The sequence below is a fragment of the Condylura cristata genome, unplaced genomic scaffold (assembly GCF_000260355.1).
Source record: "Condylura cristata isolate star-nosed mole 26May11 unplaced genomic scaffold, ConCri1.0 scaffold00023, whole genome shotgun sequence".
Lineage (NCBI taxonomy): Eukaryota > Metazoa > Chordata > Mammalia > Eulipotyphla > Talpidae > Condylura > Condylura cristata.
Genome location: NW_004567124.1, coordinates 7,030,141 through 7,050,043, shown reverse-complemented (window position 1 = coordinate 7,050,043; position 19,903 = coordinate 7,030,141). Strand labels below are relative to the sequence as shown.

The 19,903-nt window shown below is 50.0% G+C and overlaps 1 protein-coding gene across 1 annotated transcript in view; it reads right to left on the bottom strand.

Annotated features, from left to right (window-relative positions):
* Positions 1–10,081: 10,081 nt before the first annotated feature.
* UBAP1L (ubiquitin associated protein 1-like) overlaps positions 10,082–19,903 on the bottom strand; it is a 15,510-nt gene continuing 5,688 nt past the window's right edge. The window contains exons 2-5 of the mRNA XM_004687674.2: positions 18,552–19,109; positions 17,642–17,833; positions 11,589–11,690; positions 10,082–10,637 (exon numbers count right to left, since the gene is read on the bottom strand). Of these exons, the coding sequence (XP_004687731.1) occupies positions 10,503–10,637; positions 11,589–11,690; positions 17,642–17,833; positions 18,552–19,109 (987 nt within the window). The 3' untranslated portion in view covers positions 10,082–10,502. The remainder of the gene's footprint in view (positions 10,638–11,588; positions 11,691–17,641; positions 17,834–18,551; positions 19,110–19,903) is intronic.

The window sequence follows — 19,903 nt, the reverse complement described above, 5'->3', positions numbered from 1 at the left end:
GAGGGAGTCCTTCCCCCCTGGCAACTCAACAACTTAACAAAGGTAAAGGGGGCCTTAATCTTAGAGTTGGGTTGTTAGCTTTTTGCCCAACTCCTCTTTTTATAGGAGAAAAGGAAAATCAAGGAGGCAGCAAGGAACTTGCCAGGAGACACACAGCAACGCCATGGCCCATGAACAAAGACACATAACCTTTCCATCACACCATATATCATATCTCTGTGCAGGCCACCCGTGAGGGAGATTCCCCAGATGACCATCAGGTCTGCTCTGCCTGATTCCAGACCTTCATCCTTAGTTTTTCCAATAAGGAGCTAATCTCTAACAGTGGTGTTTGGGTACCTGGGCCTTTCAACACACACACACATACACACTTTTGACAACTCTAATGGTGGCCTGACACCATGGGCCTAATATGCATCTGTTTCCTGGTAACATATTTTCATGCTTTTAGGGGCCTTCCAGAGATGTGTTCACCCCACACTTTGGACTGGCAGAGGAACTTCCAGGCACTCATAGAGAAAGACAGCAATGGGTTGGGGTGGAAACAAGACCTTGAGGCTCTTATAAGTCCCACTCTACACATGGCCATCAACCAGCTGGTTTGCAGTCAAACCCCAGCTCTGAAGGTGACTGACTGCTCTTGGCTATGGGAAGTTCCTTAACCTTCATGAAATTCTGGTGTCTCAACTCTGAACAGAGGATAATTCCAGCTCAGAGAGTTGTTCTAAGAGTGAAATGAGAACCTACAGGTGGATATTTGTTATCCTTCCCATCCATATTCCTTTTTTCTCCCTTCCTCTGCTCCCTTGCCCCCATATTGAGACCCTTTCTGTGAGCCGGGCTGAGTTCAATGAGCTGAATGTGGTCCTGCAGTCTGTGAGCTCTCACTCAGTGAGGGGGTGAGGCAGCATGGATACACATCGGCTTTGGCATTGGGGGACCCAGTTCATATTCTAGCTCCATCACCCGTTAGCTGTGTCATCTTGGGCAAGTGGTTTCTTTACAGAATGCTGACGCAGTAATACTGACGTGCACAGTGACTGAAGATTACAGAAAGCACCTGCAGCTTGCCCAGTAGATACAGAGGTTGGCGCCTGAATGTGGAGGGCCTTGAATGCCAGGCTGCATGAGAACTTGGGTTTTATTCTGTAGCAAGTAGGGAGCCAGTGAGGGTCTGAGGTGGTGATGGCTATCCTGCCGGTTGTATTCCAGTGCCAAGCCCCTCAGCCTACCCTATGCTTATCCCCAGACCAATTCCCCCTTCCACTCCATGTCCTAGAAGGCTGCTTTTTGGGGTTGTATCACCTGGCTCAGATGGAGGACACCAGCAGGAGGGGAAAGGTGAGGTGGGGGAGGTTAGTGGGCTTTGTTCTGGGGCCCCCTGCAGGGCTAACTGGTGCTGACCTTTTTTCCTCCATTGACCTGTCACAGTTCCTGCTGGCTGGCCCTTTCCATACAGCAATCAGACTCTGGTGGTGGTGTTTGCGCCTTCCCTACTGCTCCAGCCTAGACATGGTGAGAGCCCCACTGCCACTAGCCTCCACTAGCCCTCTTTGGCTTTGCATCCTTTGTAAATAGGCCGGGTTCTGAACTCTCCTCTGATGACCCAGCGTGAACGTGCCATCTCTTTCCAAGCCCCTGCCAGATACATTCCCATCTCCTATTTGGGCATCTGTCACTGAATGGCTGTATTTGGGCACAGGGAAGAACCATCCACCTTGGTGCCTCGGTCTGATGATACAGTGATGGGAGCAGAGGAAGGTCTTTCTTACTAGAAGGGGTGGTGTCTCAGTGACCGGAAACCAGGCCTTACTTCCCAGACCACTTATTTGAGGGGAAAGAAATGACCTTTAGAAACTCTCTGAGGAGTGGCTGGGAATGGAAACAACCAGACGCATATCTCCAAGGAGCACAGTTTCTGCTGCCCCTCCCAAGGAGGGACCAGGCTGGCCTACAACCCTGCCTCCTTTTGGACCCTTACCAGGTATAAACGGGCTCCTGAGTGGCACATAGGAGCCCTGAGACCCTCACTCCAGGCCTTGCCCCCATTTGCTAGGTGACATTGAACTAATGGCACCAGCTTTCTGAACCCACTTTGCACTTGTCATTGAAGAGCATAGCCCCTAATGGTGCACTCTCTTGCTGATGGGGTGATCTGGGCTGGGTTCTGGTGAGGGAATGTGGGTGCTGGCCTGAGGTGAGGGTGCCGGCCTGATGCAGCTTCAAACTCAAACTTTCTGGATCCTAACGCAGGTCCACCACTTTCTGTGTGACCTCGGGCAGCTGTTAATTTCTCTGAACCACAAGTGGTGTCTGTCACTGAGGCCAGCAGGGTCTAAATTTGAAGGGCTGAGTAAGGCAGCGTAAGAAGGACCTGCACAGTGCCAGGCACACAGAGTGTCACCAGCACCAAAAGTTCTCTGGCCTCCAATTATCTTGATGAGAGGTCTGGTCAGACTTCAGATGGAGAACTTATAAACACCTGGTGTGGTTGGAACCCCAAAGGGGGCTTTGGATCTTGAAAACATCTGCCTTTCCTCCTGGTGAGGGCTTTTTCTCCAGAACGGACCCCATGCCATCTGAGGAACACGGACAGGCACTGTCTAGTGGAAGGAAAGAGATGGGAGCCCTCTTTGCTGTGGACTGGGAAGTGTCATCTGATGATCCTTGGCCCCTGGGTTCAACATGCTTCTCTTGGCCTCAGCCTCTCCTGCCTTCATCTCCTCAAACAGCTCTGGACTGCCCCAGGCCATCTCCTTGACTGCAGCCCCGTGTGGCCTGGAGCTGCTGTGAACAGGCAAAGCTCCTAGTTGCAGAGTCAGGGTGGTGGCTGCTTGACTAGTAGTGCTTGCCCTCTCCAGTTCAGCCTGGTACCTGCAGAGAGACTATGGCCACTCCTGCTGTCCTGTCAGGGACAGCACACGTAACTGTGCTTAGCTCAGCTCAGCCTGTTGCCTTCAAAAAATGCCACGTGCTCCCCAAAGGAGTGCATATCTCAGGGATCATGAACGCACCTGGGCCTCTCTGGTCTCACCAACACCTTCTCAGCAGCCCCCAGGATCTCTTATTCTCTTTAGTTCCAGCCGTGGTCCCTCCTGGCGCTAAGGAATGTGGGATGCCCTTTTCCCCCAAGGTCATTTCACTGACAGGGTCTTTCCAAGCACCCACAGCTTCCTTATACTTTCTGGTGAATCTTCACACAGAATTCATGCAACCTTTTTCAGAGGAAGTTGCCCTGAGCATGAGACCCTCCTCAGAGGAGCCCTTTCGTAGCTTCCCGCTTCCTTTTCTCTTCACTGAACAAACCTCTCACTACAATTTGGGCTGTGCCAACCAGATTCAGTCCCTGCCTGCCGATGACAGCACATGGCCTTGAGGAGATAGCCCTTGGCACTTATAGGACCAGGAAGTGAGTTCCCTGGTGTGATACTACCCCTCAGTGAGAATCCCGACTGACTTCTGAGGCCCGTTCTTTCCTTCCTCCCACTCTACAGCCTCAGATCTTTCTCTAGAGTCTTGGGGGGGACAGGACACACACTTTGCCCCCTTTGGCCACTGCTTTTACGCATGAGCTCATTGCATTCCTTAGGTGCTTTAGTTGTTAGCATGAAAAATCTCCTTTGGCTAAGGAGAACAGGATGGTTTTAGAAGGACTTTGGGGACCTCCAGCCCCCTGGAAGGGCCAAAGCACCTGGCTGCAAATAGATGAAGCTGAGTATCTGCTCAGAGGGTCTGTTTCCAGTCCCAGTAAGGCCACAGCCAGAATGAGTATGTTCAAGAGTCCAAGGTTACATGCCGGAGTCAGCCTGGCCCTATGTGGGTGACAGCTGGGGAGGGCGGGACATTTGGACAGCACAGTAAGGTGGCTCACAGAAAGAGGGGGAACCGTTAGCAGTAACACCTATGGTTGCCTTTCTGTCACCCCACTGGCACCCCAGTGTTGATTCCTTTGCTCCCTGGTACTGAGTCAAGTCCAAACTCCTCAAGGCACAGACACGCCTTCTGGGCACACCAAGGAGTTCGTCCCCCCCCCCCCCACTCTAGACTGTTTCCTCCTAGAAATTCCTTCCTCTACTTCTCCGAGCCCCTCCTCACCCTGGGAGACCCAGTCAGTTGTGCCTCTCCTAGAAGTCGCTTGTGCCAGCCGTGGCTGATCTCTCAGCCTGGCTCAAGCTCTGGCAGTTTGGGGCTCACCTCTGCTTAGAGGCCCCCGCGGCACCAGAATCGGAGCCTGATGAGCTGTGTGTTCCCATGGTGAAGCCCCTGAGGGTCCTTCTACCAATCCTTCTGCCCAGCAAGGGCCTTCTTAGGTTCATGACACCGCTGGCTGCTGAGGATGTTCAGAACCTGTGATGAAGCCATGTTCTGGGACCTCCCCCCTCCACCTGCCACCTCCTTGGCTTCCTTCCTGCTGCTCTCACCCAGCACCCAGTTAGCCTGGAAACATTTTCTTAATCACAAATAAAAATAAATAAATAAATAAAATCAGAGTTTTAAAATCTTGAGCAGTGAAGCAGCAGATGACGTGTGGGCAACTTCCCAGAGGACACAGAACTCACGTCTCCGGAGTAGGTGGCCTTATATGGACAGGTTCAGGAGGAGAATGGGCAGGAGGCGGGGCCACCCCCAGGAGGGAGGAGGGGGCAGTGAGGGTGGGTGTCTCACCAATGAGCTGGGAGTGAGGCCAGCGGGGTGCCTGGCTAGAACCCAGTTGCACAGGGGTGTTTGGCCAAGCACCACCTTCAGAGCCCCAGGTTGGGCCAAAGCCTTCTGTCCTCTGTGCTTGCTGTCATCGTCATCAGTGCAGGCAGCGACCTGTTCTCTGCCATTTGCCTCCGTGACCACACTGCCCAGCCTGGCACCGGGAAGCCTCCCAACCTGACAGGCCATTTCCCATTCTTCTTCCAACCTTTTTCTATTTCTGGCCCAGCAGGGCCTGGCACTCAGCTAGTATGCAATGACAGCTTGTTGAGGCAGGAATTAGTAAGGGAATTGGTGGTAGTTTTGGCTCATCAACTGGGCTGTTGCATTGGGACATAGAGGCGGCATCTTCCTAGAGGGACCAGCACAGGCTGAGGGCACAGCAGATGCTTCACAGAGGTTGTGGTGGTGGGGTGGGCCCTGCCCATAAGTAAAGCTGAGCTATTGCTACCTGTTTGTCCCTAACATGAAGGCAGTACAATCAGCTCCTCTAAATAATTCTAGATAGGGGACTCCCTGGTGGCACAAGGGGTTAAGTCTCAGCACTATCAAGCTATCTGCAGCCACTGCAGCATGAGTTCAATGCCCAGTCAGGGAGCTGACCCACAAGGTGCAGCAGACCTCTCCTGTCTTATGCCTGCTACTCCCCTCAGTGGGTGTATTTCAGTCCCTCTGTTCTGCTCCCCACTCTATCTCTGGTGAATCCATTTATCCCCCACACCTCTGGCCTGTACCCCAGCTCTATATGTATAAATGGATAGAGTGGATCTTTTCTAAAAAATTTAAAAAGGAGATTAAAAAAAATAGAGGCCCTACCTGGTGGCGCAGCGGGTTAAAGCACAGCACAAAGAAGCTTAAGCCATTTCTGCATAAGTCCGATCCCCACCTGCCCTGGAGGTGACCACATGGCGCAGCAGACCTCTCCTGACCTGCCTGCTGCTCCCCTCAGCAGTGTACTTCATCAATCTGCCTGTTCTGCTCCCCACTCTGTCTCTGGTGAAGCCTCTCATCCTCCGCATCTCTGGCCTGTACCCCAGTTCTATACGAATAAATAAATAAATTTTAAAAATAAAAAAACATAGAAATGCCTGTGGCAGAGGTTTCTCCTCCTCACCCCCCACCCCCCTAGGACAATGGGGAGCGGGGGAGGGAGAGAGAGGAAAGGTGAAGAGGGCGCACTAGCTTTGTCTTTAGAGCATAGTTTCTGGGAGAGACCTGGTTTTCTTGAAGCACTCCTCTGACCCCAGCATGTCTGGACCCCAGCATGTCCCAAGCCCTGGCCCTTGGGATGTGAGGGTGAGGAGAGGTATGAGCAGGTGGTTCATATACTGAGGGAGGGGCTCTGGAAGCCACCCCAACCCTCATTAGAAAAACTTTCCAAACTCCTGGAAGCTCGAGATCATCCTCCTGCTTGATGGAGTCTTGATGGAGGCAGCATGGACAAGCCAAATGAGACAAGCAACTGGGAAGGCCATCGCTTTCCTTTGCCAGTTCTTACGGTTTATGAGCCACTATTCTGAGTAAAGGCCTCACATCCTCTTTAACAGGCACAGTGTTCACTACAGGGGCCAACAAATGAATACTCTGATCTGGAGATACAGGAGGACAGAGCCACTGCAGGTCAGCCTGGGGACAGGACATGGAAGGAAAGAGCTGAGAGGTAGGAGGGAGGATCCTGGGGGTGGCTTGGACTCGGATGTGTCCCAGCCTCCCACCACCACCACTGCACAGTGGAAAGGTCAGGGCCTGACAGCCCTCAGCTGAGGTTGCTCTGGCCAGGAGAAGGTGGTCAGTTTGCAGTAGGTTGGCTTAAGTTGAAGAGCAGCAGAAGCTCTGTCCAGAGGTGAGAGAGAAGCAGAGTCAGCTGTGTGGAGCTGAGCCCCTGACCTCTGCATAAGGGCCAACTCTACTGTCAGTCTGTTCCAAAATAGAAATGTCCCTCTTAGAAAGAATGATGCAAAACACAACAGAACTTCCTTATGTGACTATCCAAAATTCTGCCATTAGTCATTATTACCTTGGGTTAAACATTGTCCCTCTGAAGTAGACTGTATAATAACCCCCTGGAGACACTCACATCCTAATCCCTGGGGTCCTGTTACCTGACATGGCAGATGGGACTTTGCAGGGGTGATTAAGCCTTCTGAAGGTGAGATTATCTTGAATTGTCTGGATGTGCCCAGTGGAATCACAAAGGTCTTAAGAGGAAACAGAGGGTCACCAGAGAGAGGGCAAGGTGCATGTATCCTGCCAAGGGGCACACAGAATTTCAGCTCTTAGCCTAAAGGATTATGAGACACCCCTTCACCCCTCCCTCCATCAGAGCCTGAAGTCTTCCTTCAACCTGCTGGCACTGGACCTCTAAGGGACTATGGCTGGAGACAGAAAAGGAGACAGAGCATAAAGGGACAGAAATGGGAGCAAAATCCAAGCCGGGACTTGCTCCATTCTGCATCCTTGGGCTTTGGCTCACCGCCTGACCCCTGGCCTGTTCTTCAAGCCTCATCTTGTCTAGACCCTGCCTTCAGGTAACTGAATATATTATCTATTGCTGTTTCAACAGGTCACCAATGCAGTCACCCGACCCTTAGTATTAACAATATTGTCCTCCCAGGTGGCAATTCCTGAAATCTCTGTTCCAGTTACCTTCTTAAACCCTGCTGACCAGAAAGGCTGAGTTGATGGGGGAGTTTGATTATAAATGCTGGAGATTGATTAACCATAACAATGATGATAAGGATGATCAAAGTAAAGGTAGTAGTGACTATAGCACAATTCAGGGTACAGCCATGTAGACAGAAGTAAATAGCTTAGTAGAAATATGCCACAAGCTTCCTGTGCGCTTTCCCATTCCATCTCAATTGGGAAGCTTTTTTAAAAAAAGATCTGTTTTTATTTAGGCATACAAGAGATGGGGTGTAGGCCAGAGGAGTGAGGGTTGAGAGGATTCACCAGAGACAGACTAGGGAGCAGAACAGGCAGATTGAGTGAAATATACTGCTGAGGGGAGCAACGGGAGAGACAGGAGAGGTCTGCTGTGCCATGTGGATCAGCTCCCTGGCCTGGGATTGAACTCATGCTGCAGTGGCTGCAGATTTCTTCATGGTTCTGAGATTTGACCCCTTGTGCCATCAGGGAAGCCCCTCAATTGGGAAGCTTAAGTATTCATATTTTATAGATAAGGACTCAGGCTCAACCTTCAAAACTTTGGAATGGGGCTCACATCAGAGTCCATGCTTTTATCATATAACGATACCTCCCAAAAGTATTTTAAACCAACAATGCACCCATTGATGTCTCTGTTTTAATCGAGCAAGAAAAGTTTAGGGCAGGTGGGAGAAAGCTGTGAGAAGTGGCATCACTTTTGAAGCAAGGTAGGGTCTACAACATGGATAAGGAGCCTGCTAACAATTTGCCTCTATCTGGAGACTTAATGAAGTGGCAGGCCAGAGCCAAATTTTCTTAAGCAGAACATTCACAGCTTTGGCTCTAAGGTTGCATTTTGTACACTGAACTTGCATTTTTCTGTCTTTTCCAAGTATAGTTTTATTTTTGACCAACTTTATACCATCTTGACAATTTTCTCAAATTAATTTGCCTGCAAGTTATTTAAAGCAACTTTTAAGCCCAAAGAATATTTTCAATGTGATTTCAAGTTGGCAGGCATCAAGGCTCAGTGGGATACACTCAGAAGCTGGGTGGGGCTCCAGAGACCTGTGTTTTAGTCCCAGACTTACTGTTCAGTCCTATGTAGGCCTACAGAAGTCCTTACCACACATGTGAGACAAGTGGGAGTTTTTGTTTTGTTTAGTTTAGCTCCAGATCCAACCACATTTACTGTGTGGAGAGGTTTTGATTCTGTGGCAGTGGCTACTGGTCTTTGCACTGGGCCAGCTGGGAAGAGTGAGGCACCAGCTTCTTGGCCTCTGACCTCTGTCCCAGACATGAGTCACAGGCAGCTCTGGCTACTAGGTCCCCTCAATCTGTTTGGCTTGGGGTAACTGAAGGTAAGTCTGGCTTCTGCCGAGCTGCCCACTCCCCAGATTAGGAAAGATTGACATAGGACTATAGATCAGAGGGGCCCTGACCCTGGCTCTAAGGACCACACACACTGGGCATGGACCTGTTACATCAAAGAATCACCAGGCAGCTGCTAATAAAAACAAACAGATATCTGGGGGCTGCCCAGCTGGGCTTTCTGATTCATATTATCCAGGGGTGGGGCATTGGACTCTAACAAATTCCTGGGGGGGATTCTGATGGAGAGCCTCCAGGTCTGGAAATTTCTGACCCAGTCCAGTCTCTCCATTTGGGGAAGCTGAGATTCATAGGGCTGTGAGCCAGGCAACAGCAGAACCAAAATCAGAAATTCGATCTTCTGACCCTTGGTTAGACATTCTTTCCACACTAACACAGGAGCCTTCAGGACCCCAAAGAACCGCCTATCATTTGTTTGTTTTGGTTTTCTTAAAGTTACTAATGCACAGTTTAAAGAGCTACTTTTTTTTTTTTAAAAAGATTTATTTATTTGTGCATACAGAACTGGGGTACAGGCCAGAGGATCAGGGGCGGCGAGGGGCTTCACCAGAGACAGAGTGGGGAGCAGAACAGGCAGATCGACGAAGTACACTGCCGAGGGGAGCAGCGGGCGGGTCAGGAGAGGTCTGCCATGCCTTGCGGTCACCTCCAGGGCAGGCGGGAATCGAACTCATGAGGAAGCGGCTTTAGATTCTCTGTGCTGTGCTCCAACCCGCTGAGCCACCAGGGAGGGCCTAAAGAGCTACTTTTTTGATAAAACACTGTTTACTCCCCTTTCTTTCTCTCCCACAAGTGACCACTTTCAACAGTTCAGCTGATGTTTTTGCTATCAAAGGAAACAAACTCACCTTAAAACATATCTATTTGACATAAAAATTATTTTGAGTTGGAGGCAATTAAGAAGTGACAAATGCAGGAAACATTCTTTCTATCTCTTTAGAAATCTTTTTTTCCCTCTGCCCTTTCTGCCCGCCCAAAGGCAGGATATGAATTGTCCTTTTCTGGAGGAAGAGTCCCACCAGCCGTGCCAGAGGAATCTGCAAAAAACCTTACTTCGTTAGTTCTCTCCATGTATTTCTATACCTTCCCAGTTTGCCATGTTGGAAGTCTGAAGTCATTTTCCTTTGCCCTGTCATTTCTTTTTCTTTTTTTTAATGTTTATTTATTTATGCATACAAAAGATGTGGCTGGTGAGAGGATTCACCAGAGATAGAGCGGGGACCAGAGCAGGCAGATGTAGTGAAACACACTGCTGAGGGGAGCAGCGGACAGGTCAGGAGAGGTCTGCTGTGCCATATGGGTCACTTCCCTGGCCAGGAATCGAACTTGTGCTGCAGTGGCTGCGGACAGCTTCATAGTGCTGTGCTTTAACATGTTGCACCACCAGGGAGGGCCTGTCTTGTCATTTCTCTACACATTTATTGTGGGTTTGTTGTTATATCAGTCAGAGTTCTACCTGCTCCTTTGAGTTTCTTTTCTTTGAGGTTTCTGTGGGGTGTGCTATATGGTATAAAACCTTTTTTCTCATATTAACCTGCTTTTTTGTTAGAGTTCCTGCTGGAAACAAAATGGTAAAGTTCTACACCACATCCCCACCCCCACCCCAGCCCCAAGCGGTATCTACTCCCATCCCTGGCACTGCTTGAATTTTGACAAAGACCATGCATCACTTTGTTATTCTTAGGTGCTTTTAATTATACAGCTAGCTGGATTGCCAGGTCTGGCACTGGTCTAGGGTGATGGGCATGAAGACACCCCCGTGGTTACTGGGCACAGGCCACTAGCTCCTCCAGGGCTTGCTCACGGCGGTTGCCATGGACTAGCAGCGCCTCCTTGATCTGGTCCTGCTGGAAGCCCATGTCACGGAACTGCTCCCACAGGTACAGGAACTGCCCTGCCTGAGAAGGGACAGACAGAACACTAGGTGTTGGTGAGGCCTGGCCTCACTATGGGGAGCCCTCTCCCGGTGTCCACTGACCCTGCTCCCAGAAAGCTATAACGCAGACCAGGTGAGCATGACTTCGGGTGTCACCTCAGGTTTCCCTGGGACTCTGGTCTGTCATGGACTCCAGCTTCCCTTCCTGGGCCCCTGCATGGATGCTGGCTCAGTTCTGGCTTTACTCCTACCCCTCTGGCTTACTCCAGACTTTCTGTGCTTGGGCGTGAGGCAAGAAGGCTGCGTATTGTATACTGGTGTCCAAAGCTGGGTTCTCTGCCCAGACCCCAGACTCTGCTGAGGTTTCACCGGGGGCAGCTTCCACCTTCCTTCTTCCTCTGACCCCAAAGTTTGAAACTTCCTCTTCTTCCTCCTTCTCCTTGTCCCCCTCCCTTGCTGCCTCCTACTCCTCTCCCTTGTTAGCATCTCTCTCTTGCCTCTTTCCCGACCTCAGCCTCTGTGAATTGCTGTTCCATTGGGACGGGCCCACTGCCAGTTGAGAGTGGGTATATTCAGTGGGCAGTCTGAATGTACTGGGCCCAGAGCTGCATGCATTCTGGGTTTCCAGGTGGGTGGCACACCTCCTGGGAAGAATGCAAGCATTTCTGTGCTGCCCATGGCTCCTATCTGGTGTCTAGCAAAGAGTGGGCACTCAATGACATTTGTTGGGGTGATTCAGTCAATAATACAAACCCCGCTTCCTGTTTCCCTCCTCCCTCTTCCCCTTTCCTCTCCTATGCTCTCACCTTGCCTTCAGGGCTTCCTCAGCCTGGACTGTCTCCTCCCCAGAGCTGAACAAGTAGGCTATTTCCTGATACCCCCAGGCTACCCCATGCCCTGTGTGCCCCTGCATACCATATGTGCACCCCTGTCTCTCCCCTCCACTGGGACCCAGATGGGAGACACTACTCACCTGGTGTTCAGAGAACTGGAACATCTCCATGGCCTCCTCCACCAGGCCCTCTTCGTAGCCCTGCTGCAGCAGCCGGTCACAGGCGTTAAGGTAGTTGAGAAACTGGGCCAGAAAGCAAAGAAGGAAGAAGGATGAGAGGACGGACAGGGGGAGCAGAGAGGGGTCAGGAGGCACTGGAAGGACCTCACTAAGGCCCAAGTTCTGGGCCAGACTGACTAGACAACCCATCATCCTGTTGCCCCAGAGAGCCCACTACCCGATAGAAGAGGGACAGAGGCTAGTCTCAGGAACTGGGGACAGGTAGATAGTGGGACCTCACCAACTGTTCCAAGCCCCAGGCTGGAATCCAGGAAGAAGGCTGTCAGGTTTCCCAGAATCCAAGTGGGAGTGGGACAGACCTCAAACACGGGTACCTCACCACTCCTCTCCAAGCCTGCTCACCTTCCCTAGGGAACCCCCATCCATACACAGACACTTACATCTCTGCCAGCCAGGATTCCTACTGTACAACAGGCCCACACCAGCAATGGAAAGGGGGGAGGGAAGAGGAGGGCCCCCACATGCTGAAAATCTGTTTAAGCCTTTCCCTGTTCAATTCATCAGAGGTTGCTTTTGCCCTCAGGAAAAGGTGTTGCCTCCTCCAGGGTTCAAAGGGCTGTTCTTGCCCTTGTCCATGGCTTCCGCTTCTCCCTCAGCACCCCTACTTCCTCCCCAGATCTGGCTTCTCCTGCCAAGGCCAGCTTCACCCCCTATCCTGGGAAGCCCTTCTTCCTCTTTCTACCAAGTGCCATCCCCCATGTCCCCACAGTGCCCTGGGCTCCCGCATCAAAGCACTCAAGAGCTTTGTAATTGCTTTACTGTATTTCTTATCTTTCTTATCCACTGACTTTTTGCTCCATGAGGGAAGTGTTGTATCAGCCTTGTTCATCACCGTGTCCCCAACACCCAGCATAGCAGGCAGAAGGAGCTGAATAAGTGGATGCTGTGTTTATAAAATGAATTAAAAATTACCTTCAAGGAGCTCAAAGCTTAGTGGGGGAGATAAACCAGATACAGGAAAACATGAGGGCCAACGGATCAAGCAGGATTTATAGGGAGCTGGTGCCAAATGAAGGTTCCAGGCCATAAGAATCATGGATATGAGTGGAGGGGAAACAGACTGGGTTTCTGCAGAGTTGGGCAGGAAGCAAAGATCATAAGGGCTAATGGTTTTCAAACCGGTTTAGTTTCTGAATGTTAAAGAAGAATTCAACAATAGCAGGGTAAGGTCAGGGTTGCTCTGGGAGATCTGGGGGTGAAGAGGAAGGGAGTCTGGAGTCCAGGACTCCTGCCCCAAGACACCTAGGCCTACACAGAGCACACAGTTGAGGGAACAGTTTCAGGCAGGGCAGGTGGCTTGTCCAGGTTCAGAACCTGCCCTGCCTTCAGGACCATCGCTGGAGGAGGGGCTTTGAGAGGAGACAGGAAATCCAAAGGTGAAAACAGGAAGTGGGGCAAGGGCAGATGAGCATGGGAGAAGTTCCCTTTTGGTTTGCCCACAGCCAAGGTTCTCAGTCTGAGTTCTTACTGCCACTGCCCTACTGCTCTCACCAGTAGGCCATAGTATCACCACCTGTAAACCTTGACGTTACTTCCAGAGACTCACGTAACTGGTCTGGGGGTAGCCTGGGCAATGGGATGGCACAGCTCTCCAGGTGTTCTAATGTGAAACCAGGTTAAGACTCTCTGACTCAATTCATACCAGCAGCCTGATGCGGACTGCATTTAGAACCACCAGTAGATCTTTTAAAATAGTAAGACCTACTCCAGATCCACCGACTGGGACCCTCCTAGGTAGCTTCTGGGGGTCTGCACTTGTAAAAATTCTACAGATTGTCACATACCAGGTCTGCCCAGGCTAAGGGTAGGTAAGAATATCACCTTCAGACTGCTGATCAGCTCCCAGAGGTCACTGGTTAAAAGCATATTTCCCTGCCATTCTGTCCAAGGGGCAAATAAGGTTCAAAGAGGAGCCTGGGCCTGGCCTGTAGACATAACACTTCTTCTAAGTGCCCTGTCTTCATTACCTAAAGCTCTCTTTCCTGTATCATCTGTCTTATATTTCTGGCCCAAAAGGGTTTACTATAGTTATATTTTTCTTTTTCTTTTTTTTTTTTTTATAGTTATATTTTTCAATGAACTCCAAGAGCTTGCTCGGTTGATAGTGGAACTACACAGAACAGTAGATAATAACTTGGTGGTGAGGAGAAATGAAGGTAACCCGTGACCTTTCTGGCCCACCCTCAGGGCCTGGCCCCAGATTGCCCAGTGGAAGGCCACCCAGACATCAGGAAGACCAGGCAGGTGGTCAGACCTAATGCAGAGGGATTCTTCCAGGCCACCCACAAGGAGGCCAGAGTCTGGTGCTGGCTCCAAATAATCTTCAGATTCCCATAGTGGTAGTCTGAGACCTCAGCCTTGTCACAAGGCCAAGAAGACTGGGGAGGCATTTCAGAGCCCCCACAGTGGGTCTGACCCTCCCGGTCAGCTTCTTGGCCAAGGTCTTGGCTTTTCAGCTGAAACTGAAGATGAAGTCAATATTAGATTGACTCCAAAATTTCAGATCAGTCTGAGGTGCTGCCATGGAAGAGAATGTTCTTAGACAGAAAATGAGAGAGAAGCACTGTGATACTGAGTCAGACTGCCTGGTGCTGCTGTTGACTGGTTATATGAACCTCCCTGGCCTCAGTTTCCTCATCTGCAGCACATGTACAGAATTAAGAAGCACTCATTGAATACTCTCAGATTGAGGGATTGGCACAAAGAAGGCATTCAATAAATGCTAACACATCAAGTTAGCCACATGGGGATCCCAGATTGGAAGTTTTCCCTCAGGACAAGACACAACTGATGAACAGAAGCCAGAGGGAGTGGGGGTGGGGGGAGGCATATTTCCCAGCGGCAGCACCTCGTCTCCTGTTTGAGCATCACTTTCTGGCCCAATCTCAGGGACCCAACATTGACTATCATCAGTGATTATGGAGGTGTCCAAGCCCTCTGACACAAAGTCCCCCATTTAGAAAAAAACGTGAAGGGCACTCCCTGGTGGCACATGGGTTAAATCACAGCACTGAGATGCTATCCACAGCCACTGCAGCACAGTTCGATCACCTGCCAGAGAAGCCACCCACATGGTGTGGCAGACCTGTCCTTGTCCCGCCCATTGCTCGCCTCAGCGGTGTATTGCACTCGATCTGTCCGTTCTGCCCCCACTTTGTCTCTAGTGAATCCTTTCAAACACCCCCAATCTGGCCTGTACCCCAGGTTTTGTATGCATAAATAAATAACTCCTTTAAAAAAAAAAAAGAAATTTGAAGGAAGATGCTACGTTCAGATGGGGAAGGGTGGTTCAAGCAATTCCATTCAACATCAGCTCCTGCCCTGCTCTCAGTCCTTCCATGCCCCCTTTGCTAATGGGTCGTTGGTAAAATTCTCAGTCCAGCCTTCAAGACACCTTCCACCTGCCCTGTCTCATCTCCTAACAGCCTGCATCATGCACCCTCTACATGACAAGAGTGTTCAGATTAGGACCTCCCAAACCTTCCTTCCCTGTCTCCACTTGTTTGTTCACTCTGTCCTTCTGCCTGGAATATCATCCTTTCTCCTTCCTTCAAATTCAGATCTTATCCATCCTCGAAGTTCAGCTCAAGCCTGCCTCCTCTGTGAGACCTTTTGTGGACATTGGAATCTCTTTGTGGTAAAGTAAGGAATGGCTATTTAAATTCTTTACAGCCTCTCCCATCGAGTAGTGGGGGTTATTTTTCCACCCTTTTAATCTGGAATGGTCTTAATCTGGTTTTAATCGGGCCAGTAGTGTTGGCCAATTGAATGAGACAGAGGCAATTATGTAACTTCAGGCTAAATCCCTAAAGGTCCTGTAGTTTTCACTCCTGCACTCTTGGATCTTACTGGAGACAGGCAACTCAGTTGACAAGTAGTGTCACCAACCACTGGACTGTGAGCAAGGCCATCTAGACATTCAACATCATCCAAACTATAGCCACAAAAGATACCAGGTAAATCAGCAAAAAAACCAACCAGCTGACTCCACCCCAAACTGCCAACCCAGAGAATATTGAGCAAGAAAATTGTTGTTGCATTAAGCCACTATGTTTGAGTGTGGTTTGTTATACAGGAATAGAGAACTAAAGTGCCCCCTAACCCTTGTATCCCCTCCTCCCAGGCATCTTCTCACTAGCACCTCTCCTTTTCTACTTGGGGGCATTCTCTCTCTTGCAGGTGCTCTCATATTCTTGGCTTTGACTGGGGATCAAGACCTGCTAGCAAATTTTAGAATAGCCTGGGCTGCTACCTTTTGAGTATCATTCTGAATGTCTTAACACCTTTCCAGCAGAGTGAAGTCTTTAAAAATAAAAGCTAGGTGTAGTAGACTTTGTAATGAGCTTTCCAGATACCCCTTCATTGACTGCCTCATGGCTCTAGAGGCTGGGAGAGCTGGTAGGTGCCCTTCAGTTATCTGCCCCTTCAGAATTGCCTCAGCTGTGGAGAAACACCTCTCTCAAGTCATCCCCTTCCCACATCCAGTGACTGATAGAGGCAGGGGTACAAAGGCCCAGCCATCTCAACACCACTGAGAACAATTCTGAAGGAACATGTATATTCTGGCACTGTGGCATTGGCTATTGCTGTCATTGATCCTACAAAGCTCAGCTTCTCTTTTGATCCACACTTGCTTCCAGAACCTTCCATGTGAGTTGATCCCAAGGTCTCCTCAGTAAACATCCTGCATGCCAAACTCCAAGTCCTTAACCAATAATATTGGTTTTATGCATCTTGGAGCAGTAGGGAGCATAATTCCTAGCTGCACCTAAACAATTAGGATGTGACTAATACTGTTGACTAGATGGCTGGATGAGTAGAATGAAAGAGAAAGCGATGGTGACAGAAAATTGGGCATGGCTAAACTGTTCATTGAGGGAAGTGGTTAAATGGCAACACCCAATTAGGTAACCAATTTAGCCACATGTGACTACTGTAAATTAATTATAACTAAATAAAATCTAAAATTCAATTGCTTAGTCATACTAGCCATATTTCAAATAATCACATATGACCAGTATTGAACAACACAGGTATAAAATACCTCTCTGACTACAGAAATTTCTATCAGACAGCTCTGAATGTTAAGCACCCAAAGCTCCAGGTCCCTGTACTTGCAGCAGAAATGGGAACAGGAATAGAAAAGTGTGATTCCCCAAGTGGGCATGGGAAGTTCTCATAAACTCCTATGGAGAAGCTAGCATTAGGGTCTAAAACTTACTCAGAGCCCTCAATAATTCAGGCTAAGGATCTGCTTCTAAAAAGAAGGAAACGGGCCCTCCCTGGTGGCGCAGTGGGTTAAAGCACTGCACTGAGAAGCTAAAGCCACTTATGCATGAGTTCGATTCCCGCCTGTCCCAGAGGTGACCACATGACGTGGCAGACCTCTCCTGACCCGCCCACTGCTCCCCTCAGCGGTGTACTTCGTCGATCTGCCTGTTCTGCTCCCCACTCTGTCTCTGGTGAAGCCTCTCACCGCCCCTGAGCCTCTGGCCTGCACCCCAGTTCTGTATGCACAAATAAATAAATCTTGAAAAAAAAAAAAAAGAAGGAAACACAACTTCTTCAACTTAAAGATAAAATCCAAGCCTCCCTAGTGGCATAGGGGTTAAGTCTTAGCGCTATCATGCAGCCATAGCATAGTCTGAGTCAGATGCCCAGCTAGGGCGCTGACGCACATGGTGCAGCAGACCTCTCCTGTGTTGCCCGCTGCTCCCCTCAGCATGGTATTTCAGTAGGTCCACCTGTTCTGCTTCCCTACTCTGTCTCTGGCAAATCACTCACCCCCAGCACCTCTGGCCTACACCCCAGTTCTTCTATGCATACATAAATTAATTCGATTTTAAATAACCAACCATGTGGTCACTCAACTGTCTCTACTTCTAGACCCCCTGACTCCCAGCCCCCACTCACTGGTTCCACCTCCACAGACTCTCAGGTTGTGCCCCACTCACCTGGCTCAGGCTCTTCCACCCTGTCTTCTGCAGAGCCACAATGGCCCTGTGCATGGGATACCCCAAGGCAACCACTGGTCTGATGAGGTCTTGCTCCTCCTGGCTCAGGGCCGACAGCAGGTCAGCAGAATCAGAGTATGATGGCTGGGCAGGCTGCGGAGGAGATGGCAGGCAGGTGCCCTGGCTAACGGACTGAAATGCAGACTGATATGTAAGTCTCCCTGAGCGACCATTTGTATAACACTACACCTTCTGCACAGAGTGTAGGGGTTAACGTTGGGGGAGCTCGGAGCCCAGCAGTCCTGGGTTCAAAACAACTCTGTTTACCCAGTTTGCTCATATGTAACACAGAGGCAATCACCCTAGAGTCCCACAGGGTTGTTATGAGGTTTATATAAGACAATATGAGAAAATTGCCCTTGTCCTATGGTTTTCATATTGTCCCTTCTAACTAGTGTCTGGGAGGAATTAACTATGCAGTGAATATTCCTTGATTGGACCTAGATTTTACAGAAGCCTTGCTTTGAGTCATGGTCATTAACTCAATAACTATTCATTGAGCACCCCCTAGGGGCCAAGTTTGCCCTGGGTGCTCTGGAAACAGAAATGAATGTGATTCTATCCCTGTCCCAGGAGAACTCACATTCCATTGGAAGAGACAGAGAGACACTTGTTAATCACAATTATTATGATAGGTACCTTAAAAGAGGCAAAACAGGCACAGTGGAAAACATGGGATGGGTACCCTGGGTAAGGGATGTTCTAGGCTAGAGGCATAAGGAAGGACCCACTGATTGGTACAGAGCCAGAGAAAAGCAGGTGAAGATAGGGTGGGGAAGTGTGGGAAGGAAGAAACAAGACTGCGGATCTGGCTGGGGTCCCTGAGCTGCAGAGCAGACTGGCTCCTTACCGGGCTGGTGGGCTTGTGGCTCCGCGGTGGGGGCACCGTGCCAGCAGTGGAGGGCCGTGGGGGTGGTGCCGGGATGCCAGGGTGCAGGGGCGGGGGGCACAGGGGTGGCACAGGGCTGGGGCAGAGGCTCAGTGCCCGTTGGCGCAAGCGGTGCAGGAGGGCTCGGGGGCCGGCAGCCAGCCTTTCCCCGGAGAACTGCCACCACGCCCCCGCCGGCTCCGACCTCACATCCTGCATTAAGTGCAAAGAGCACTGATCATGATCCAAGTTGGGATTTGGCAGGGACCCCATCTCTGGGGTGCAGGGATCCTGCTCTTCTTCCCTGCCAGAGGAGGCTTCTTTCTTGGCCTCATCCTCTTTCTCCGGCTGCTCCTGGGGTCTGGCTTTAAGGGCTTCAGCTGCAGCAGGCACCGGCCCCAGCTCATGTTCTGGGCTGATGAGCAGGAGCCAGGCTGGAGGGGCTGACGCTGTACCAGAGCCATGGCACTGGCACAGGCACGGCCCCGGGACTGCTGCCTCCACCCAGAAGAGGGTCCTCTTCTCCAGGCTGAAGTCATGCTGTGGAGAAAAGGGGACTGAGACAGGCCAGTCTACCTGGACCCTGGGGGCTCAGCCCTACCCCACTGGCCTAGGTGACTCCCTAGGTCTGGACAGCTTCTGATTCTAAGTTCTGGGCATCCATCCCCCTCCCACCCACGTCCCCATTTTTAGTTAGCACTGGGGTTCAAGGACAGCAATAACAATTGAATGGCAAACTGTATGAAGGACAAAGTGAGATTATAGGATAAAGTGTAGTAAAATCTAATGTCTAAACTCCTTGGCCAGCAGTATGCAATTAACAATCACTGCTTGAAACAGTTCTCAAAAAAATTGTTCTTAGCAAAGAGGATTTCTCCTGAGCCCAATATCATCTGTCACTGAGCACTCAGCCTTAGAGGCTTCCCAGGTAAACTTCCCTCAGGAATAATAATAGCCTCATCCCCTTTGCTGCCATCCAAGATTACTTTGGAGCTGAGGAAATATAAAAATCACTAATTCTACCTAGTAGGTTCTAGTTTTATCCCAGATTATGGAAATGAGATGCAGAAATTAATTTGACTGAGGTCAGCTTGCTGGTGACTGAGCTAGGTTTCTTTCCATCTGGCTTAAGAGTTCTTTCTCCACTATCCATCTGGCTTAAGAGTTAATAAATGAAACAAGAATAAAAGTGCCTGTTGCCTGCCTTTAAGAGCTAGAAACAGAAAACTCTATTAAAAATACTTAAAATTGGGGGCCCTCACTGGTGGCGCAGTGGGTTAAAGCACAGCACTGAGAATCTAAAGCCGCTTCCGCATGAGTTCAATTCCCGCCTG